Source organism: Danaus plexippus, chromosome 10 (genome assembly GCF_018135715.1).
Source record: "Danaus plexippus chromosome 10, MEX_DaPlex, whole genome shotgun sequence".
Lineage (NCBI taxonomy): Eukaryota > Metazoa > Arthropoda > Insecta > Lepidoptera > Nymphalidae > Danaus > Danaus plexippus.
Genome location: NC_083543.1, coordinates 4,876,668 through 4,901,993, shown reverse-complemented (window position 1 = coordinate 4,901,993; position 25,326 = coordinate 4,876,668). Strand labels below are relative to the sequence as shown.

Sequence of the window (25,326 nt, the reverse complement as noted above, 5' to 3'; positions counted from 1 at the left end):
TTTATTGTGCCAATATAAAAGGGCTCATATTTTTAAATCGTATGCGAATATTTTCAAATGGTCCCTCTTAAATGGGGACCAATGTTTAATTTTATGATGATGGGGTTTTAAGAGGTATTAGGGTTAGTATTTATTTGTGATTTCGTGTCTAATCTATTGGGTGTGTTGTAAATATGAAAGTATGTAGACAATTATTGGTTGACGTTGGTTTCGGTATTAAAATGAATTAATTCTTGGAATTATCTGTAAAAAGTGATTTTTACAAACTACAAACAACTCAAAAACAAATTCACAATTTAATGAAAGATCTCCCTAGTGTCGCAAATCGTTTAACAAAAGTTAAACTTGGAAGTAACAAAACTCAATTCAATTTGACACTTTAATGTACTTGAGACTATTTCTAAATATCAACAGCATCCCATAATCTATCTAATATTGTATTCTCCACACTGTCGTTTGAAAAAGGGAATATATACATAGACAGCATACTGTCTATGTATATATTCCTTTTTTCAAACGACTCCTTTCTCTTATCGTATATTATACCATTATTACATACGAGTTTATTACCTACTAGCTGTTACCCGCGACTCCGTCTGCGTAAAAAAAACAAGGGCAATGAAAAACCGTTCAAGCGCCGTATTCGCCCCGCTTTCCGGTCGCGCGTGATAACGCTTAATTTCGGGATCGGGATTCGAGATCGCGATAAAAAGTAGCCTAAGTTACTCTTTATTACATCGGATATCTGTCAATAAAATGCCCGTCGAAATAGTTGCAGCCATTTCAGAGATTAGCCTGAACAAACAGACAGACAGAAAGAAAAAATATTGTAAAAAATGATATTTTGGTGTATGTACCGTATATATGTGTATTAATATGCATGTAGTATAAAACGGTCATTTCAATATTACAAACATTCATTAAAATTTTATTTATATCTACAGATGTTAATATCACAATATTTATTAATTTAAAATTATCAAAGATAATGGCACTGATCGATTACAATTTGATTAATTTCATTTGTATAATTGGTCAGTTTCCCAATATTAATATCAGTTTAATTGAAAAAATCAAAAATATCGATAGGGGTAAGATTAAGTGTGAACAAAATGAGGCAGTGATTATTTGAATGCAAATGAAATTTGTTCGCCCGCCCTCGCCTCAAATGGCGGGAAAGTATGGAACGTTTGTACATTGTACCGCGTTGCCTGTGACGGCCGCCCGTCTTGTTCGCTCGCTCACAAAACTCCGGTATAGTATAAAAGTTAGTGTTCATTCACAATTTTTCATATTCTATTTAAACCAACAAAGAGTTATTGTGTTTGGATTATTCTATTTACGTACAATGGAAAGTGAAGTGACTAAATATGTATCATTCTTTCTAGGTAAGAAAGTGTTTTATGAATTGTTACTTACGATAAATAAGGTTAGAAGAATTTTAATTAAGCTTTCATTAATTTCTTTTTCATACATTTTAAGCTCGTGACGTCAGTAGTTTATTTCGAGTTTTCTTTTTGTGCCAACTGCTTTTACTCTTTGCTTTTAACTAGTCTCATTATTCATTCACATATCTTTTTAAGAGCATAAAATTCTCTTATAGCTTTCATGTCGTTTATTTTTAATGGTACTGATGGTGGACCAATTTTTCATCATGTTTTGTTTTTGTGACGGGCTATTTTCAGATATATTACATCATTTTTACTTTAAAATAATTTTACAATTTATTTGGTCTGATTACCACTCCTAAGTGTTTTATTCTCACAATCATTTAAATGTTAATTTGTCTTTCATTCCGAAATTTATTATGGAAGAATAAACACTCAGAGAATCTGTAAAGTAATTTCGATATATTAGGACACGGGTTCGTATCGACATTTTCAACGGACAGTTAATGTAATATGTTGAATCTAGCTCAAGAATGTTAAATAAAAGTTTTTAGAAAACAAACGTATATAATATATTTCCAAGTGATAATATTGATGAACGAAGTAGGGGTTAAATATATTTTCCAATTAAACGTAAAGTGAAAATAGGAATTGTACATGATTATGTGATACGGAATTAAGTTTAATTTTAATGCCGTTAAATATTGAGGCGTATTTTTTTCTTTGTTACTTTTGGCAATTAAACATTAAAAAAAACTCGGCGAACAAATTCGATTGGAGCATTAAATAGTTTACTTGTTCGTCTGATATTCATACTTCTTATATTAAAAATAATTTTTATGAAATTCTAATGTTATATAACTTTAAACGTGGAAAAATCTCTTTGACCACTTCTAACTGATTATATGAAGGAATATGTTATAAAGTAATGATATTTAAATATTTTATTTTACAAGTTTATTTATCATTGTATATTTATTGCTTTTAATTATTACGATTAAATACCAATAACTATCACAAATAGTGAAGACACATAGTTATTTTTTTTATTTTTAAGTAACAAAATGGTATTGCAGAAAAAGCCTTCTGGATTAATTATATACAAATATTATAAAACGAAAACTGGTACCTGATTAAGTACCGGTATGTAATTAATCAAATTAAATCTAATTGGGGCATAGAATTTCAGATTATGTTCAAAAAATATGTCATTCGACTTGAAATTAGCTCTCTTATTAGTACCTTATATAATTTTACAATAAGTAAAACATATAGCTAAATCATTTTTATTTGCTATTGTTAGTTTTTATGGTTTTTAAAAGAATATAATTATTTTTTCGGTTTAAATAAAAGAAATATCAGTTATATATAATTACTTATTGTTAAAATTTGTAAATTTTATAACATAATATTATAACAAGGACCAACTGACAGACATTCACATCTCGTCTGCCCGTGATCACGGTTGCTGTAAAGTAACCGAAACGTCGGGAGTATGTAGTTTTTTACAAAAATAAATCACGCGTAGTTTATCCGAAAAATACTAGTTTCATTTAAATGAATTAAACTCGCGAAAATCTTAGATCTCATTTGTAAATTTTAATTTTTGATTTAAATGTTTCACAAATAGACGTTTCAATATGAGTTTTACGTGTATCTTTCTAGAACAATTTGCGAGACGGAGGGTATTAAATAATTACAAAACACGTCCTTCACTTTGCTCTCAAGTAAACGAATATAAAATAATAAGAGAAAAAAATCGATGGTGTCAGATTTGAAAATATATCTTAACATCTCATTTTACTTCTTCACAGGTCGAATTATGTTCTAATTTACTTTGAGGTATCGACAGATTCAAAATAGATCTGTTATCAATATTATATAAATATAAAAGAAGAAAAAAAAGGTGTTTTCCTCATTTACACTAGTATTTTATTTGTGTTGGAGGTATGAAATACTTTAATTATAATTGTAATGGATCTAAGACGTGATGAGAAGTGACATTTGTGTTAAATTTTATATATATCTAAAGCTGTGAAAATATGAGATTTTTGATAACAAACATTTAACTTAAGAATAATAATTTTGGGATTCTTGTCGAAAGGTAATGAATTTTTATTTATGGATTTATTTGCTTTTTTTTTCATTTCAATTACGAAATAATTCCACAAAGTTTGTTTGAAGTAAACATTTTAGATTTTTATTAGAATTACATTTTTGTTACTCTACATTAATTATGATAATATAATAGAAAATAGCTGAAAAATGAATCGTTTGCTAAGTTCTTATATTTTTTAATGATCGGAGACATGTTTTTATAATTTATAATTATGACCTTATCCTATCGACTATTAAAGTGCTAAGTGTCTTATTTTTAAAATGAAGAAACTGTTGTCAAAATTATGGATTTTTTTTTGAGTTAAATAATATTACAAACCTTCTTCATATGTGTCGTTCTTTACATAAATTGGTCGTTATAACGTAATTATATGCTTCTGAAGTAATTTACTTTATAAGAAGTTATAAGTTCAAAGCAAAAAGTACTTTGGTGCTTTGTACTATACATTAAAGTAGTTTGTAACACGTGAGCAAAATTTTGAACAAACTTTTGAAGTTTCCTGTTCTTTGTTATAAGCATGACATATGTCACATTTCTTTCTAGCTGTATGAAATATCTATATGAATGATGGCATATTTTATCGGCGTATAATATGCAAAATAAAGTATTTCCATGTTTAAAGGGATATTGCTGTTTGCAGCTAGAATAGTTTTAAAATTAAATGTTAAGTGAAATATGTTATGATTTTTTCTGACAACCTCTGGTTTACGGTGATATTGTTCTCTTGTAAAATTTCAAAAAAAAAAAAACGAACGGGAAAAAAATGTAGTTGTATTGACAGTTTACTCCATACGATCTGAATAAATTTTTATAATCAACATCCCGATTGGACGATCATATATTTTTGATTTTAATTGAATAAAAAACAGAATGTTAAAAAAAAATATTAATTTTTAATACATATTAAACTAGCGACTCTGATCATTTTTCCACAAAGTTTTTATTTGACATAACTTCAAGGTTTAAGAGCAAATCAAATTATATCAATGTTGTTTCATTAATATTCCTGCTTTAATGGAATTACTGTGTCACCGTAATTGGGAAAAATACAATTCCTACTTACCAAATCTCATTTCATACTTTTTAATTAATCTTCTTAGAATAATGAAAATTTTCTAAATAGTTTTGGTTGTTATTTTAAGTTTAATAACCAGATTTAAGTATAATAAGTTGTTAAAATATCTTTTATTTGCATTATTTGAGATTTGATTGATTCTATAGGTATCCCTACTTGAGCTATGAAAGATGTAAATTGGATTCTTAACAAACTATTGGAAAAAAAGTAAATACCCCTGATAAAAATGCCTTTTTATTACGGAAAGCTGAAGTAGCCATTTGTAGCATTATTTGTCATAACAACAAGAAAAGATCGTTAGTTTTTAACTATTTTTATATTTCAGTTACATACTAAAAATAACCAGAACAAATCCGTTTAGTAAATTCCAGATAAAATGTGACCAAATGTATACTTCAACAATAGTGAGGGATATATAACACCTGAGCCTTTTGATATTCGAAATTCTAAATTGAATGTTCGCTTCAAAGATCCTCTGAGCCACCGCGAATCGCATGCAAAGGCATAAAGATCTCAATAGACTGAAACATATCTCCGTCTATTACTGAAATTCTTTTTCTTCAGCCAGATTTATTCAAAATAATCTAGACATATAGATAATGTTCGTATATATCATTACTTTATTATTAAGTTAATTATTTCCCAATAATAGAATTAATTGTTTTCTTAAATAAGTGCTTCGCTTGCTTGGATGAAAGTTTTATTTTGACTATAGTTCAGGTTGTGAACTCCTGAAATAAATTTTTACCCTTGTATTTAGGCGAAACATAAACTCAGTATGTTTTATTGGTGTTAAAATACCCAACGAAGAATCGTAGTGTTATTTTAGAAGCAAATTTTTTGACTTCTAGTAGCTTTAGCAGTAGATAGACATTATAATCGACTTGTTTCTTTTGTTTTCTTTGAGTAAACTTTTTGTCAAGATTTTACGCGCCGTTATCTTATATTCTTTGGAAGCAGTTTATAGTGCAATGACTTTGTTATTGCTAAAAGTATGCTGTACAGTCTCAATATAATGAGTATTACGTTTTTTTGGGTCACCTTATCCCTTATTTTTTGGGTTTAGTATCTTTGGACTCAATAATTTACCTTGAGGCCCTGTAGCTAAATTGAAATTCTCTTATTTATCCGAGAGACTACTACAATTATAAGCATGTCGTTATTGATTTAAATTCCTAAGTTATTGAGTTTATAGTCTGTTGTTATTTAGTTTTTGAGTTTATATCCATTAATGGCCTGAGGTGGTCTCGTACACCGCTGTTTTCATGGTATTTGCTAATAATAAGCTATTTTGCGAGAAAAGAATTTTGGGCTGGTCACTGCTAGCATAAAATTATAGAAGAATTTGTCAGAAGTTTTTGCTGATGGGCATTTCATAACCTGCCTTAATTCAATTCCGATTATAGTTACATATCGGATTTTCGGAGTTTCCTATTTTGATCTAGTGTGATTGGAAGTCGTGATATCGTTTTTTGGATAAAAATGGTCCTTAGCATGTATTATTTCCTTTAATAATAATTGTCTTTTCCCAACGGGATGACTTATACAAAGGATAACTAACATAATAATAAACTTATGAAGTAATAGCAAGTTCTGTCAAAGCGACAATTAGTTTTTAAACATAAATAGAATGAAGTTTGCACCTCTACACGATTCTGATCTCAAGGGGGTTTAATCATAACAAACATCGAGGGCAAGAACAAGTCATTGCACAGTTGAATACACTTTTACGATAACACGAGAGACGAAGTAAAGAAGCTTCATAATGTGTAACTTTTAAATTGAAGTCCATGTTTTCACTAGTACAAAGAAATGTGTGCTATCTAACTGGTTCTTTACGTGGATTCTGCATGAAGTAGGTATGACAAAATAAACAAATCTTCTACAATGTCATTTTTTTATTGTGTCGTGGGACGAAATAAATTAGTACCTAATTGTTTTAGATAACAAAAGATTTAGACGTTATGTTTATCTACGCTAATCTTAATATAACACTACATGTGAAAAGAAACTGTAAAACACAAAGAAGAAAAAAAACTATGTTTTTTTGTCAATTTATTACATTTTTATAGTGTTTAAAAATATTTTAGTCAGAGAAATTATTTATTCCATTTACTAATGCCCATTTATAATTTACTGGTCAATTTTGCTACTGAAGATAATTTTTATGAAAGACAGCTATGATTAGAATAATAAAAATACCACATCTTTTCAGCTAAAGTATGAAACCAAATCTATAAAACCTCTTTCTTCTTACATAACGTGTTAGAAAAGGATGCTAATACTATTCTATCCTGTATTATCTCGCCTCTGAAACTCTTACACAGTCAAGATCAAGATTTAGCGGTAATTGTTACCCACTACGTTATCGCAGCTACGTGTAACATTTACCTCAAATAGCGATCATTTCAAGTACAATGGTGCTTGTATTATCAATCTAGAGATTGCCACTTAACTTCCTTATGTGGAAACATTCAACATTTTTTTTTAATGTTATTTACCAGTAAGACTTAAAAGTCAACGCAAAAGAAGTTATGGGTAGAGCCTATCATATATTTACTAAACATAAATGGATTGATGGATTCTATCACCTTTGTATTCAAATGTATACATCACAACGATGTGTGTACTTCCTTATAAGGTAAAACAGCGAGGACATTAAAATTAAATGTATCCAATGAAACAATTAATTGAAAGAGGTTCGAATCTGCATATTAAGAAATCATCCTTTTGTAATAATCTGTCTAGAATGTAGCAATTATTAATAATAGGAATTATTGTTAAACTAAATAATTAGGGAAAAAGAAATATTACAAATCAAACATGTTATTTATTAATTTTTAGTTTTCGTAGGCTCCAGTTATGAGATCCGATTGCTTGTAGAAGAAAATAAGAACCATTTAATTAGTACTCCTTTGATGATTTCAGCTCAAATTTCCAATGTAATGTCTAGATTTCGGGTATTTATTTTACTGATGCTTAAATGTTGATAAATCATTAACGAGCTCCATAAATTAAAAGTTTAAATCATTAATTTTAAGAGATCATTACTATACGATCGTGAATTTTTTGTTACATTTATTCTGATTTAAGAAAATATAATCTTCAGTCTTTATATTCTAATATATTGAAATATTTTTATGAAGAGTAAAGTTTTAAGTCCTTTGACTTTTTAAACAGTGGCTTTTTTTGTCAACCTTAATTAAATTTTTGTATCTCCTTACCTTAGGGACAAACTAAGGGCCAAATAAGGCACCTTTATACCTCTCTAGAATTGAATGAGTTAACTTATAATTCAGAACCTAAATGAACAGAATTTAAAAGGACTCAAAAGAAATATGCAAATTACAAAGATAGGAAATTAGAAACAATTTTACGGTAAATGGCACGAGATCTAGATAGCGTTTATACAAGAGATTAGTGTAATGGACTTCAAATTCTCCCTTATAAAATGCAGAGCTTTTAAAATTTTCAGTCTGTGATAATATAGACCTATGTGAAAAAAAGCTTTTACTCCGTTGCCAATGCAAAATCTGTTTGTTATTATTATATTAAAAACATATATATCTATTTGAAGGATAACTAACGTTTTTCATCTGAATATATTCAAGGATTTTATGACGAATATTACACTATGTAGGTATGTATGTGTTATTCTTACAACGCCTTTAATACACAGTCTTTATAATAATTAAACAAAGAAGTGATACATTTACATTATTATTATTATTTATAAAATAAGCGTCATATTATCGCAATTAATATTTTAATGAACACAATATATATTTGTTAATTAAAATAGTAATTGATAGTTAAAACACACTCCTTCTGATCTAATTATAAATTCATATATACGAATATAATATATAAGATAAAAATTTGATTTTTTTTTCTACAATGACAAAGACTTGCTTTAGGATCTACAGCACAGATGGTACTGCTTAGCACTGATATATTATAAGTCCTAACAATTATCTCGTTAAATATTAGCATAAGGTTTTTGTTCGTAATTATTGTCATACCACAATTTATTCAGTAGAATACGCTTAGTCGGTATGGTATTTAAAAAATATTTTAATCTATGTGACACTTGTTTTTTCTGGTATACACGATAAAATAGGATTTAAGAAGACGGGTAATAGTAGAGGGATTAAGGCTGCCCCAGATCAGATGCTCTGACGTCCTTTTATGAATATCAGTTTTCATTCATGGACAGTTTATGGGTGAATTAATGGTGACCCCATTTTTCAGACAGCTTTTTTGATGTAGTGATATTTGTAAAGTGAACAAAAATTACTTCATTGATATTAGAAAATTACTCTATTGACAGGAGAAATAGTAAAATACAACAAGTTTATGAACAAATATAACAATGTTTATTTTGTAAATGAATGTTCAAATAATACCAGACAGGTATTTTACTCGTTTTGCTGATAGCTTCTGTACATAGTGAGATTATAGGATAACATGTCTCTTTAAATGTTGAATCATTGTATTATATTATTTTATCTTATAACATGCTTCTGTAAAATTAATAAAGTCCTATTTTATTATACGAAAATGAAATTTTTTTCAATGTTTTTTATCTTCCATTAAGACAGTACCTCCGTAATAATTAGATTTCACTACACCTCGTCACTTTAAACATTTGTAAGGTAAAAAATTGTGTGTTAATAGTTGTATAGGTTACTAAAATATATCATCATACTATCATGCATACATACATACATACATCATACATACTAAAATATAACATTTTTAGTAATTATCAAGGGACTGATTTAGAAACACAAATATCTTGACATATAAGTTGATGCCGACTTACGTACAGACAAAAGTAGATTTTGTTTTCCTGTTATGTGCGTTCACAAAACAGGAAAACAAAATCTACTTATATTTTAATATTGATTATTTAATAAAGCAATTAAAATTTTTAATTAAAACGATGTCTCTAACAGGTATGCTTCCTGAGAGCTCCCAGCATTATTTACGCCATAATCTATTAAACGAAATAATTATAATTTTGACAGTAAAATTTGGCTCCCTCTTTATCTACTTTGCACAGTGTATTCACGGATATATTTCTGGAAAATTTACCTCTAGTAGAAAATTCTTAGTTGTTAAAAATTAAATTCATCAACAAAATAATATCTGAAGCATCCAAAACGGGATCGTAACAAAGTGTTGTTATAGTGGAGGTGTTTTTTATAGGTATAAAATGTATTTAACTTTTATTTTAAAACTGAAGGTTCTTGTTTTTTTTAATATTTTAATACTAAAAATTATTAATAAATTTAAAATATGAACCGATAATGATTCGATTCGTTGCTTATCCTTGAAGTAGTTAATATGATACAGTTTTTTGTTAGTGTATAAATTTTATTTCTTCTATATTTTCAATTATCTAATATAAAGCAATTATTATTACAAAGCCTAGCAGAATAGTTCTTTGATAAATTGAATGTTATTTTACGTTGAATATTAATGTTGCTATGTAGTTAATTATACAAACACCAAATCATACACATCAAATATTCTGTGAGTTTGCGTTATAAATCTTGTTATAGCAATTTATAGCGTAAAAGTTTTTAATTGTAACAATTAAAATAGTGTTACGATACTATTCATACTAATATTATAAATGTAGAGTACTCAACTGTCTGTTGTTCTTTTTTTAAAAAAGACTCACTTAGCCACTCATTATAAAATTTAATAGGGGAGTTGCGAAGACCTGCAAAAAATATAGATATGTAGGTTGTCATAACTACACATATTTCCAAATACGCCGTCTCAAATATTTTATATGAAAACACAAAAGTGGTCGCAATGGTCATAAATATATGCCTGTACAGATTCATTAGAGATATGAAATGCTCGCTAGGTTGAAACAGTAGCACTAAAGATTAAAAGGCAAGCAATTTCCGCTCTATAACATAGTTCGCTATATTTTTTTCTAGGCTTTTACTTCAATCGAGCAATTTTGATCTTTATCTCTGGAAACTTCGTGCATTTGGATCAAAATTCTTCTATAAAAGTAGTTTTGCTGAACATATGTAAGTTTCTGGAGCTACATTTGTTTTTCATGGAGAATTCATTCTAACCACATCCAATGTTGGTATTTTAAAAACATTTTCCGAAAGTTACATCTATACATCGTATATTTTGGCTTTCAGTACTTATATTTGTTGATACATTATCAAAACGATAACACAAGATAATTTACTGTTATCACTAAAGTATGTGATTGATAGTCATTAAACTATTCTAATAAATCTCAACACGATAATTATCGTATACTCGTATATGCAGCGGGGTAAAAGTAATTTTGAAAATATTAACTATAGCAACTTGATATTCCTTAAAAATCTCGAAAATCAAGGTCCAATCTAGCTTAAGTTATATTAGCAGTAACGAATAACAAATAAAAACATTACAATATTCCGAAGACATTGTTAAATAAATTGTTCGGTATTACAGAGATAATGCTCTTCATAAAATCTTATATTTCATATTGAGACTATACATGTGAGACAAACTTTACACGTAAGATCTAAAAGAGAATTTTATAAGAATTTCCCAACTGTCGTTTAGAAACTTGGTTGAGTCTGATCGTTCAAATTTTCCATGTATGAAACAGCAATTTAGAAAATTTTGTTACGATTTATTGTTTTAATACAACGGTGATAGTAAAGTACTTAATTGAAGATAGAAAGCACATTTCGTATAAATATGTATTAAAAGGGATTGTTTTTTTTTCTGTGATTACATTTTAAGATTCATTGAGGTTTCTATTTGAAAAATCGTTATTTTAGACGGAATATATTTTAGTGACCGTTCAGACAAAACAAATGCTGGTAGGGAACCGATGTGAGATTTTCGTTTAAAAATTGTAACATTTGAAAATATTTATCTTTTAATAGGATATAAAAAATAATAATTTGTGCTATGTATAGTTTAAAATATTAAAGATATGTCTACTTAAGTGAAGTAAAAACAGTGATTTTCATATTGATAATAAATTCATAAACTTTTCAATGAAAAGTTGTTAAATTTAATGTATAAAATACTGTATAAGGAGATTTTTTTTTAATAAAATCTGTAATTATAGGAAATTAAATAGGCATACATATGATCCAAAGTTAGTATTCGCTTTTCCTAAAGTCAATTTGGAAACGAATGTTACGTATTTCTATTTCATATTCTTGTCAGCTTTACCGGTCAACGGAAAGTGAAGAGGGGAAAATATTTTACCTTTGATGTTTATTTGCTGTGTTACAGAAGATGTTTTTGAAAATAATTTAATCTACGATCTTTTTCTTTTCTACAAATTGCAAGCTAAGTTTAGGTTATACTAAATAAATTAACTATAATCATAATTTAATCTGTGAATAAAAGCCAAATTGAAAAAAAAAGAGATTTTCCATGACAAGATTTTCCCATTCTATTTCCTTTTATGTAGGTTTTTTTTCTAAATATGACAGTTAAGGTTTTTAAATGTTGCTCCAGATAACAGGATTATTTGGAAATTATTGTGAAAAAAACGTTTTAGCACCCTTCATGTCTCCAAAACTGAATTATGCAGTATTTTATATTTTAGTTAATTCAGTTACATTTTCATTTTATATCCTTTATATCTTATGACTATATTTTTAAAAGTAATTTAACTTATACATGTTGTTTTAGCGTAATGATTCCATCAGAAACAAAATTAATTTAATCGAAAGGTATTACAAATTTTTTATTTTATTTTATTAGCCAATCGTAAACATATTAGAAATATAATAGGCTTCATGTATTAATCGCTTAAACACACAAATAAATATTTAAAAGCCAATTATAGTACTTAGATTAGATACATGATAAATTACATTTTTATATTCCTTTGTCTAAATAAAAATTTTTAGTTATAGGTTATTAGTCGTGTCGATTGTTTTTAACTTTGCTATTAAGATTATTAAAATGAACACGAGCTCTTATACAAAGTAAATATATTCCGATATCATAATACTTTCCGATCTTATGTTGTATAAACACATTCCAATGATTCTTGATACTGTAGTGTTCTCAATTTTGTGCGTCTGTAATAAATAATGAAAATAATATATTTTATACTGATATTAATAGAATCTTTTCCTTGGTTTCTCTTATTATGTAATACCTATCTTATATATATATATAATAGTCTACATAATCACCCTACATGAAGTATAACTGCCAAAATCCTTGTATTGCTTTCTGACAGAGTCCCCTTTCCAAGTCGAAGGATGTTAGTAGATATATTTTTTATGTTAGATATGATCTAATTAATGTTTTTCTTGTTGTGTCATGTGCTTTTGTTTGGTATTTATTGTTTTATATAGCCGTTAATTTGTTTCGAAAATTTATGATATAAATGTTTTAACTACATGTTTATTATGAAAAGGGAGCTAAGCCTATTATATTAATGCTTTATAAAACTAAAGGAGAAACGATACTGAATACCTACCTGTCAGCAATATCTCCTCATTATAATGATTAATTTTCCATCAAATAATCGAGGTTGAAAATACGATGCGTCATTCGATACTTTGTTTAGTAAATAAAATAGCTTTTTTGTTATAAATCGGAAATTCTCACATTTGTTATGTTTTCTATACTTGATTTCATTTATAATTTTTGTCCATTAGTCTTTCTTTAACGTCGCACTTATATGATATTAAAATTGATTTATTGATATATTTCCAACATTAAAAAATACAAATTATTAATTTACAGCTTTATACAATTATATGAATTTAATATTATAGAACGGGTTATTTTTGATGTAGTCATTATATTTTTGAGGAAAATCAAACAGGAACCAATTAAAATAATTAGTTTAAAAGCCTTTCCTTAACTTGTTTTAAACAAAATAAGATTACTTTCAGCAAAAAGATGTATGGAAAATTTCAAATTAGGCACTAATGAAATTATATAAAGTTATCAATTACAAACATCTATGGAATAATTAAAAGGCTGGAAAGAACTCGAATGACTGAACTGCCTTACATCTTCATCACACGAAACTTCAAAGGGTATTAACGGAGTTGAAAGAAATTCTTTGCATTTACATATGTTTGAAATGTTTAAATTTAGGAGATCAATCAAACTTCAGAATGATACAAAAAATGCTTCAAATATTTTTTCTCAAACCGCGTGTATATTTATTTTGCCAAGATTATCTGACCGGACTATAATAAGCATAACAATTCAACGTACACATTCATCATTCGCTAAAATCTATTTTTTTTTTATTATTTAGAAGAATGACGATGTAATTGTCATTGACGTCAAAATTTTTTAGTAAAATTGATGCTAACCTTTTTAAGTTAAAGGCTGTCTGATATCATGTTTATAAATAAAACTATACTAGACAGGAAAAGAAAAGATCCCTGTAATCGATCACTTGTAAATTGAAAAGTGAAGTATAAAATTTTAATGACAAAACGGAAAATGTATTTGACACAACTTATTTCCAAGAAGCGATTTGAATTAAAATTATTTAATAAAAACTTTTAAAAGTTGCCACAGAGATATATTTTCGCAATTCAATAAACGATGTAAGGTGTAATTTGAGTATGACACTATTTGATTAGAATATTCTATTTCTGTTAGACAAATGTGACCGAATGTAACTGAATTGGTTAAGGGTATGCCAATTGTATTAAGCGTGGTCATTAGATTGCAGCCGTTCTGAAATTGCTTTGCAACTATAGTATAGCATTAATTACACGAAAGATCGACATGAATTATTTATTACAGTTACATTTTACTTCACGAGTAAAATTTTTGGTGACTCTAATTGTTCCACTACTTTCTTCATCCTGAAATTCTATAATTTAAGTTTCCCTCTTTATATTTACGTTGAAGCATAACACCATAGCAGCATGACACCATAGTATACAGGGACAAGATTTTTGTAGACTGATCATATTTTTTTTACCAATTAAATTGACTGAGGTCATCCCCATATATACGAAAATACAGCAAATAGATAACACTGATAATAATTTTAATGTCTATTCTTAAAATAACTTTTACAAGATCGACGGAACAAGGTCACATATAACGGCCAATTGCACTTGCTAGATACCATTAATTTACGCCCATTCATCAAAGTATAAAATAGGAAAAGATTAAAGTGTTTTATAAACGTATTGAGAAGAGTTAAATCTCCAACAAATTTATAGGCAGTCAAAAATACGATTTTGGCGTGAATAGCAGTAATAAAATGAATATTACTCGTTCATACTAGTTAAATAAATAAGCTTTACGCTATATGAGCATCATAATAGCGTTTTAATTTCGATGCTATTTATACAATGAATAAATTTTCCAATAAATTTATCGATGTGTGTACGTAAATCAATCAGAACATTTTTGTGTTTGAAATATGACTAATTTTATAATGTTTATAGAACAACGTGAGGATTTATATTAATATATAACTTTATCATGTATATAATAAAGTTGATTTTTTTTATTAAAAATAATGAACATTCTGAATAAATTACTTATTAATCTTTTATTCCTTCTTGCTATTTATAATTATTTTGTTTGTATATATGAAAGCTATTTCTATCTTCTGCAATGTCTAATCTACACTTTTTGTTGTATATATTACAAATTTTATTGCTATCGGTTGAACAACGGCAATGAGGGCGTAAAACAATAATATACACACGCTAAAACCAATACATAAATAAGCTCACCTTTGTTTTAGACCAAGTATTTATTACTTTGAGTATATTTCCTGTATAAGCAATGTGATTTTTTGTATACCATAAGCTGTCACTTAAAATTTCTTAAATTAGTTACCAATTTAACGTGTAAATGATATTTTTTATAATTTTCTTTATCTCGTTTGTTGATGAAATTTAATATATGTAATTATTAATATACATATATCTTGTCTAACTAACTACCAAAACTTCACACATTAGTGAACTTCTTTTTTATTGATTTGATTTTTATGCATTGTTTTTTATTTACATAATGATCCCTTGTTATGTTTTTCAGGTTTTTGGTTTCATGAAATATGTGAAAAATAAGTAAACCCAAAATATTGCCATCGGAAAAATATACTAAAAGAAAAGTATTAATATGTGAGACCCCGATATTTCCTTCGAATATGTATATATGATACATGATTGATGGGATATCGCCCATGGTGTTATATTATAAAAAATAGGAGGGTAGTATCCCTATACATTATGGTATACAATCTATACCTATTACAGATTGTAGATGATATCAATACATCATGTTTCAATATATTATTTAGGTTATTATTCGTTTGCCAGCTTTTCTCTGTGATTTTTTTTTTCAATCATATCCATCAAATAATCTTTCTTGTTATTTACTCGTACTGACTCACATAACAAAATAAATATTGTTGTGTTATTATTTCAGTATTAGCTATAGCTCAGTATTTCCAAAGCTTTTTATTTTGTTGTGTTAAGAAGTAAAAAACTACATCCTTATTATACATACATTTTAAGAGATTTTTGAAATTATATTTATCGTATTTTAATTTGAGTAGTAATGTATTTTTATTTAATATTCGACGCATTAAAGTTTGATATCCACCTTATTGATACCAAATAAAAAAAATATAAACATTATTTTTTAAGTGCTGTAATACGCAAACATAACACATGAAACCTACCTTAGCAAAAGTTGTTGTTTTACCTTGTCATAAACAGATCGGAGTTACGACTGTTTTGTTATCAATTGTTTATACCGGAGCTTTCACTTTGGCAGCGTACCACCTCGGGCTAAAATTTATGACACAAAATATCATTATAAGGCTCCTTACAATTAATGAATAATATCATTCAGTATATCCGCAAGAACATCTATAATAACAACAATATAGTTTAGTTGAATACCACAAAATAATTCCCTGAATTGATTGTTTATTTCTAATTTGTTTCAGATAATCATGTGGATATTCATAGAGGGAAGATATTTCAATGATACTAAAGGAAAATGTAACACATGATGTTCGATTCCTATGAGCATGAATTTTTTGAATCTAGCTCTTTCAAATATACAGAATATACAAATCTTAGCATTGTCACTGACAATGTCAATAACAGTTCCACTTTTGATAATTCAACATGGACGGAAGACGCTGTTTGTTTCGATACATCATCAGCGCCTTTCCTATCAAGTACATTATTTCAGACGTTTGTTTTCTTTATGTATTGCACCGTCTTCGTTATAGCTCTTTTAGGAAATGGGTTAGTTTGTTTCGTTGTTCAAAGTTCCCAAAGGATGAAAACTGTAACGAACTATTTTATAATGAACTTAGCCATTGGTGACATATTAATGACTCTATTTTGTGTTCCATTTTCTTTTGTTTCAATGCTAGTGTTAAGATACTGGCCATTCGGTATCGTTATGTGTAAAGTTGTGAATTATTCTCAAGCAGTATCAGTGTTTGTGAGTGCTTATACATTATTAGCTATATCTATAGATCGATATATGGCAATTATGAGACCGCTGCGGCCAAGGATGGGGAAAACGGCGGCCAAGTTTGTAGTAGCCGCTGTTTGGGGTGGCGCCCTGTCTACAGCTGCTCCAATATTTGTTGTATCAAAGATACAAAGACCAACTGAATGGCATAAATTCTGCAAAGCGTGAGTGTAACATACAAACAAATCATTTCTATATAGGATCTAAAATTTTTGTAAAATATGTCCAAATGCATGCAATTCTTTTTTTTCTTTCTGATGGCCATGTGAATATTTTATTTAAATGTTATTTTGAACAGCATCATTCACTTCATACCACTGTATGGAGTGAGAGAGTTCCGTTTTATTTTCAGAGACATATGTTTAGAGCAGTGGGATCGACCTGGTCAAAGCGAGCAGTATTCTTGCGCTTTAATGGCTCTACAGTTTGGGTTGCCACTGCTGGCTCTGGTGTGCACGTATGCTCGAATAGCACATGTAGTTTGGGGAGGTCGACCTCCCGGTGAAGCGCAAACAGAGAGGGACATACGAATCCAACATTCAAAAAGAAAGGTTCATCGATTTTTAAATAGATAATTTATTTGTTATTTATTGAGTAATCATTTTAAAACATATTAATAAAACTATATTTTTCTCGCATTCATCGCTTTTTATATTTCACTTGACGTTTCCATTACTTTTCAGCGTTCATGATCAGCTGAAGACGAAAGTAAAGTGTTTATATTTTGCTATATACAACCAAGGATTACTTATTTTTTTCGCATACTCTAGATGAACGCACAAAAAACAAAACTCACTGATAGATACTTTCACCTCATCATGTTATCAAATATCAAGTCTGCACAAAAGTAATCGAAACGTCGGATAAAATGTGAAAAAAATATTTGCACTCTGTAAAAAAAAATATACTGTTTTTTTACTGCATTCGTTAAAATCTTAGAAATTATTAGTGTGAAAATACTTTATATTACTTACATACTTATAAATACTTACATACCTATGAAAATGAAAATATTACTACTTTATAGTTAGAATCATCAACATTGGAAATTACCTCCCTATAATTATTTTTTTTTCATAAACATTGTATTTTGCTGAATTTTATTTAGACATTTTCTTTTCTTCACACTTCTCTTACGTTACGAGTTTCGAAGATTAGCTGAAAAAAAACACTCAGATAAATATATCAAATATCTTACATTTATCACTTATACAATCAATCTACATATATTATATGCAGTTTTTTAGTAAAATATTAATACATTGCGAATGAATAACATTAATTTTGAGGAATCTTTTGTTCCTTAGTTAGGATGGCAACCCTTATTATTAATTTTCATTCACACGGACAGTGCATAACTGATTTTACGGGTATGAATAGAAAATGTAGGGAATAAAGCTCACAAATTTTGTAAGGTTTTATTAACAAATGGCAGCTAAATGCATTGTTATAGGGTACTTTGTCGAAATAATATATTTATACACACATGTTCTTTTGTGAATAAATTATTCTGCTAATTACATGAAATATTTTGAGAACAAAGCAATATTAAATCACATAAAAGTTGTTAAGTAATAAAACGATTTACGTTTATTTTATAACAATAGTATTCGGATCGGACCATAATGATGGATACGTATGAGAAACAAAACAAAATCCCAGAGGATATTTGAGTGTTGACCTCCAGGCCAGACATATTTATGTATCCGCGAATTTTAAAGCGCGTTGTGATAATAGAGCTTACGGTTCCTCGGGAAACTAACATCCCCAAAGACCATACATACCATCAAGGTCAATAAATATTACGAGCTCACTAACGAACTCATTAGAAATAGGTTCGTCGTGGATTTAAACGCGGTAGATGAGGGAGCGAGAGGTGTAATGGTTAAACCTCTCCACAACCTACTAAAAAACTTGGGCCAGTGCAGAAATAATATCTATTCATTCTTGGAACGTACTTTGAAGGCAGCCTAGTAGGTTATTTTCAAATTTGGTAAGGTAGAGAGAGGAGCTTGGACGGTGGGGATGAGCGTTTAACGCGCTTTAGATACGGGCCCCTTAAACCTACACAAGATCGCAAGTCCCAGGCACCGTTGAGGCTCCTTTCCCCTGCAATTCAATGGACCCGGCACCCGCACATGAATTCATTGAATGCTAAGAGGCTTCATCTCAACTTATTATGTTAAATTTCATCTCAAATGAAAATTCATTGTACGTTATACTTTTTAGTAATTATATTAAAAATAAAAATTGCTTCTGTTTTATTTAGTATGTTGTTAAAGGTATATTATATTTTACATTATAGAAAAAACCATGAGTCTCGTAAATATAGAAAGTTTATTTGTGTACAAGCTTATCTAAGACGAAATGGGAGTTATTCAATATCTGAAAACTCAAAGATAAGATACTTTTATATATCAGGATAAAAATTTGGTTTTTTTTTTAAATAAAAAAAAAATTACCAAATTTTTTGAAGTACATATTTAAGTAGCACATAAAGTATTGAATTCAAGAAAAACGGTGACGTTCAAAGTTTTTTATCTATTTGACTTATCACACGTCAAGGGCATTAGGAAATTGATGTTATATCTTCAAAAGACACCACCGCATCCGTGTGTGATTTTATGATCTGTCAATGTCATGATTGATACCGCTCATCTGGTATTAATACTTCCGAACATTACGTAGCCTATAAATTTAAATGTTGTTTAATAAATATGTTTTACAAGGATAATTTCGTGTTTCATATCTTTGTTTAATTTTCGATAGTTATATAAAAATTTCAGTTACACAAATCAATTTTATGAGATTATCACTCAACATCTTTTAGTTTTATTTTGATGTGAGGATTATTTTTATTATCTTCACAAAAAAAAAATATTATACGACTACCATGAAGGATGTTTAGAAAAAATAATATTTGGATTATTAGCTTTAAGTTAAGTTCAGGTTTTTTCATCGAAACATGTATGTTAGATAAGACCTTCATTTGTTCATTAGAGCTTAGGTATTATAATAACAATCTTAATATGACTAATATATCTTAACTGTTACATCCAAGTAGAAACGAGTATTAAGCGAGGAACACATTTATCAACATGTCTGTTTTGTTGTTTTTCTGAGTAGTCTTTGTTTATATTTCATGACATATTTAAACTGGCTTAAAACCCCATACTTTAAAAATGTACGATGTATTTCATCGCGTTTTGTTTTTGTGATATCGAAATATACTGTTCACGCTTTGTATGCCAGTTATAAATATGAATGAATACATTTGAAAAATACAGTTTCCTCAACATAAGTTTGCATAATGAAACTAAATATAGATAGTTTTCCGGTCTTAGTATTACTATACGATTCTTAGTATTATGATAATTCATAATAATAAAAAGTACCTAATCGTATTCTAGATATTTTAATAATTAATGATTGCAATATGCTTATATTATAATGGTCATTGTAATTGTCTTTTTGTTTTGATTGTTGAATATACCTTTTAGCAGAATATTATCCACTAATAAATCTGTTACGTTTATATTTTCAGATGATAAAGATGATGGTGACGGTAGTTGCCGTCTTTACTGTCTGCTGGCTCCCACTTAACATGTTTATAGCAAGTATCATTGCTACATATATACATTGTTAAATTAGAACCCATTTTCTATATTGCACACACAAATTTTGCCTCGTAACTGTATTTTTGCATTTGCATTTCATGTACCTAAGAAAAAAACTTCTGTTAAACTGATATTAATTGTTATTTCTCAAAATAAATATGTTTCAAGTTTTTTTTAACTTATGGATTTTAATTTAGATACTTTGGACAATTCATGAAACTGATGAGAGCTGGGCTACTTGGCCCGGAATGCCGTATGTGTGGTTCCTGAGCCATTGGCTTGCTATGTCACATTGCTGTTACAATCCTATTATATACTGCTATATGAACACCAGATATAGAAGAGGATTTAAACAGGTAAATAATTCAGAAAATACTTTGCCTAACATAAACTATAATAGATTTTGAAGAAATAAAAGGCCTTTAGCATTAATATTCTAAAGCAATATTCAAGGCTCAGGGAATTATAATTATCTGTGGTACTTTAAGACCAAATTCAATTACATTATTTAAAAAAAAAAATTGAGTATTCTATTCTCAACATTCATTCATCATATCATAAAATATATGTGTTCAAGATAAAGCATAAATTATTTTATATAATATTCTTTACCGGGTAACGGAAATTATTGATACAAAACAAATTGATATATGCATAGTTAAATTTCGGTTCATATGAACCGGTGTTCTAAAACATGATATTTTTAGGGACACAAACAAGGCTTTATGCTAAAAAAAACCCCGCCTAGGTTTGGTGAAATTGAGACCATTTATGTATAATGGATACTTCTGGTATAAGTACCAAAATGTTTACCCATTAGTGAGCACATTTACTTTCAGACATATTTTCACTCTTTTCATATAACATTTTTAAAAGTGAAGTATAAAACGATGTAAAAACTAATTAAATATGTCACATGAGAATAATGCAAAAATAAAATACTAGGTAATAAATATCAATTATAATATTTTAATGTCCATAATCTTTAGCTGAAAATGTAAAACTAGATAAGACCATAATTTTATAATTGTGTTTTTGCGCTACAGATATTAAATAGCATTTTGCCATCGAGGCTTGATCAACCGTTGAGGTCTAGACATCGGTCCAGCATATGCGAAGGCATGCCCATGTCAGGTAAGAAATAAGTCACTATCAGGACAAACAGTAGTCCTCCTCTACACGACAATTGCCAGAGGTTCTTTCCAATTTTTCATTTAATATGTCAATATTTTGTTTCAAATATGTTATACAATAACCAAACTTAATTATTGTCAGGCAATTATAGCTCTGTTTGGATAGCTCAAAAGGTTGGGTAGAGCTCATATTACTCATTGTATTAGATTTGATAATAGAGTGAGATCCCAGTATTTAAAGTGTCTGGCAAAAAAATTTGCCATCAGAAGGTGTGTGGCAGTATTCATTTGAAATTGTTTACAAATATTTCCTATACATACGTAAAAATCAGACCTTAGTAAAGTTAGTATAATTTTTACCTACCTAGTACCTGAAAATTGGCCGTTGGTATAAGCTAGCAGATATATATAGGTTTACTGTAAACACTAATACTAACCTATTATGAATGCTTTGTCCATCAGAAAATCAGTAAGATATGGCGAAACTGGGATCTTGGAGTATTAGTGAGATTGTTTTCAGGTTCCCAGTTTTCTTCTAATTTTGTTTTAAACAATTCAGTCATTCATTTTCTGAACTCTTACACATGATTTTTCTTGTGTAAACGTAGCAGATACATATATTTATATGCATCATATAAGTCTATATGACTTTTAGACCTGTCCGTAAAAATAACTCAATGAAATACAAAACCCATACAATAGTTTGAGCATTAACATAAAATGTGCCATATTATGTTACTTATAAAAATGATCAAGGACATTTTTTATTAGTAACATTATTATGGTCATACGGCGATAATAATTTCATTTCGTTGGCTTTACCAATAACATTTATAATGTTTCCCTTTAATTAAAAATTTCAATTTCAATAAAAATATTATAAAATAATATTTATAGCAAATCTCTTACACATATTTACTTTTTTTTATCCAAATTAGAATATAAATTTCTTCGTCAATATTTAATTTTAATAGAAAATGAGATATAATTATAACAAAATTTCAGCCTTGACAAAATATTTGTAATAATTGATCATAAATATGTTAGCTACGGAAATAATATGTTTTAGTTATTCTTTAAAAATATAAATACGGTTACCAAAGCCATAAAACAGTTGTTAGCTCTGAACACATGTAATAAAAACCTTTTATGACTAAACATATCTTTGATCTACGTACAGGGTTATTATATATACATAGATTTGTTTATTCATTCAAGTAATAAAGTAATTATAAGAAAAAATACACGACAATATTCTATAAAAGAAATAATATAGAGAAATAGAAAAAAATCAAATAAGATTTTTATTAACATACTATCCAACTGTGAAAGAATTGTAAACCTACATAATAAACGTCAATATATAGAAACGGGCTTCAAAAAATGTTTCATGGTATCCAATACATCTAAAAATAGGGAGAACTGTAGAATTTCGAATAAATGACCCCATTTATGATATGTGTTCGATTTGGATGAAACAAAAAAGGTATTCAGACACACTTTTGTAAGCTGCTGCTACAGATGTCGTCACCGACGACATTGTTTGACATTTCGAGGACAGCATTCTTCGTAAATAGAAATTTTACAGAAAAGCGCAACTATCAAGCTATTTCCGTATTAGAGAACGACTCTACAATTTTGTCAATGCATTATCGAAGCAAAAACCATACAATCTATTGCAGAGGAATGTCGTTATATTTTTTCTATTCAAATCGTTTCATAGAATACCTTACCAAAGGACAAAAGTTAATACAATATTAGAGATTTTATACTATTATACTGAATTTGCAAAATTAATTTTAAGTCACATGACACAGAGGTCTCGGTTACTTTGCAGCAACCGTGATTAACAGACCTGCGGGACACAATTAGCGCATTCTGGAGGCATCCAGGACGGTACGCCAGAAAATTAAGAAATCGATGGCGGTAGATGGTAAATAACAAGAAAAACTGACAGACATTCTCATTTCTTTTGCCCGTGATCACGGTTGCTGCAATGTAACCAAAACGTCGAGTGTATGTTGTTAATAAAAATATAAACCCGTAGTAAATCATAAAAATATTACTTTTATTTAAATGAATACTCACGAAAGTCATAAATCTCATTAAAGAGACATTTCTAACACATAGTGATGATAAAAATCTAAGGGCACTGTATGTAGTTGATTGTTTAACTGTATAACGCTTTTATCACATTGGAATTTTTCGCAATCGACATTGGTTACGAGAAAAATTCCTTTCGCATCTGCTGATGAAATAGATTTTACCAAAGAGCGAGGCTCATTAAGGTCTGCCTGATCGTTAGTTTCGTACGTTTCCGCAGCTTTGCCTTAATAAGTTAAATTGACTTTACTCCTAAACGTTTCATTCAATTAATCGAGCTTGAACTTTTATGCAAACACTCATTTACAGTAGCTAAAATACTAGTACTGTTTTTATTAATTGCACTGGCGAATTAAATCAAAACAACAAGCGTGGAATTTAATGTATATTTGTTTCAGAATTAGTGGGTATGAATGGGGTAACTCGTCGCGCGAGCAGTAGTATGACAAGATTGCACCGAGCTCCAACCTGCACATCCATGACTTCAGTCCGTCGCGGTAATTCCGCATCTATTTCATCTGCACGTCTGTATACAGCCGCGCCTCCTGTCCGAGCACTTTCAGTGAGAACTCAATTCCATTAAAAGATTAAATTGGATAGACCAGCTTTCTATCACTCGAAGTCATATTTTAATATCCTTTTGTTAATTATTTCGCAAAAATAATAATTCAAAATATTTCGTATTTATTATTATCTGATTCAAAGTTCAGAATCACTACTCAATATATTTACAATAATTTTAAGGGTGACAAGAGACAATATTTTCTGGGATTAAGTAATTTAAACAGATTACAAAACTTTGTTTAACTCCTTTGTAAAGAACACTAAATGGAACAAATGAAATTATTTAGAATGTCAGAATTGTATTTTGAATATATCTCTTATTATTATGATAAATAAACTTGGAAAATATACGGGTGAATACATCGAGTATATGTTCAGAAACAGCATAATCGATATCGTGGTGAGCTAATTTAAACAATAATAATGTGCTGATAACTTAATCTGTCCACAGATTAGTTGGCAATTCATTAATGTGATTTGTCAAACATTATGAATTGATATTAGTCACTAATAGACTTTTAGTATATATAAAGGATAAATGACTTCAATATTTTCATAAATACAGACCTAAGAGGAAGATTAAGTTTGGCACGATTCTAGTCATTAAGCTCTATTGTTGTGGGATGTCTAAATTATTTAAATATGTGTATATGTTAAACATTTATAATAAATAATGTGTGAAAAAAAAAGTCTTTATTACTTAGAAATATCCCGATTTAATAACAGTTTTATTGAAAATTTAAATATTTTTTCAAGTATTTATAGCACTGCATTTCAGCTGATAATTAATTGATAAACTGAAGAATAATATATCAATTGAACTCTACTA

General features: G+C 28.5%; 1 protein-coding gene across 1 annotated transcript; it reads left to right on the top strand.

Moving 5' to 3' along the window:
• The first annotated feature begins 1,185 nt into the window (after positions 1–1,185).
• On the top strand, positions 1,186–25,114 carry LOC116767083 (RYamide receptor-like). The gene is made up of 7 exons (XM_032657251.2): positions 1,186–1,388; positions 16,539–17,244; positions 17,433–17,631; positions 20,625–20,693; positions 20,895–21,053; positions 21,744–21,831; positions 24,332–25,114. Exons 2-7 carry the CDS (start codon positions 16,601–16,603, stop codon positions 24,514–24,516), a joined length of 1,344 nt encoding a protein of 447 aa, XP_032513142.2. The 5' UTR covers positions 1,186–1,388; positions 16,539–16,600; the 3' UTR covers positions 24,517–25,114.
• Positions 25,115–25,326: the final 212 nt, after the last annotated feature.

What these genes read in the sequence shown, in the direction of transcription:
- LOC116767083 (XM_032657251.2), top strand. Translation starts at nt 16,601, where the DNA reads ATGATGTTCGATTCCTATGAGCATGAATTTTTTGAATCTAGCTCTTTC. An exon ending in TCCCACTTAACATGTTTATA is followed by an intron (nt 20,694 to 20,894) that starts GCAAGTATCATT and finishes ATTTTAATTTAG; the next exon opens with ATACTTTGGACAATTCATGA. An exon ending in CGAAGGCATGCCCATGTCAG is followed by an intron (nt 21,832 to 24,331) that starts GTAAGAAATAAG and finishes TATTTGTTTCAG; the next exon opens with AATTAGTGGGTATGAATGGG.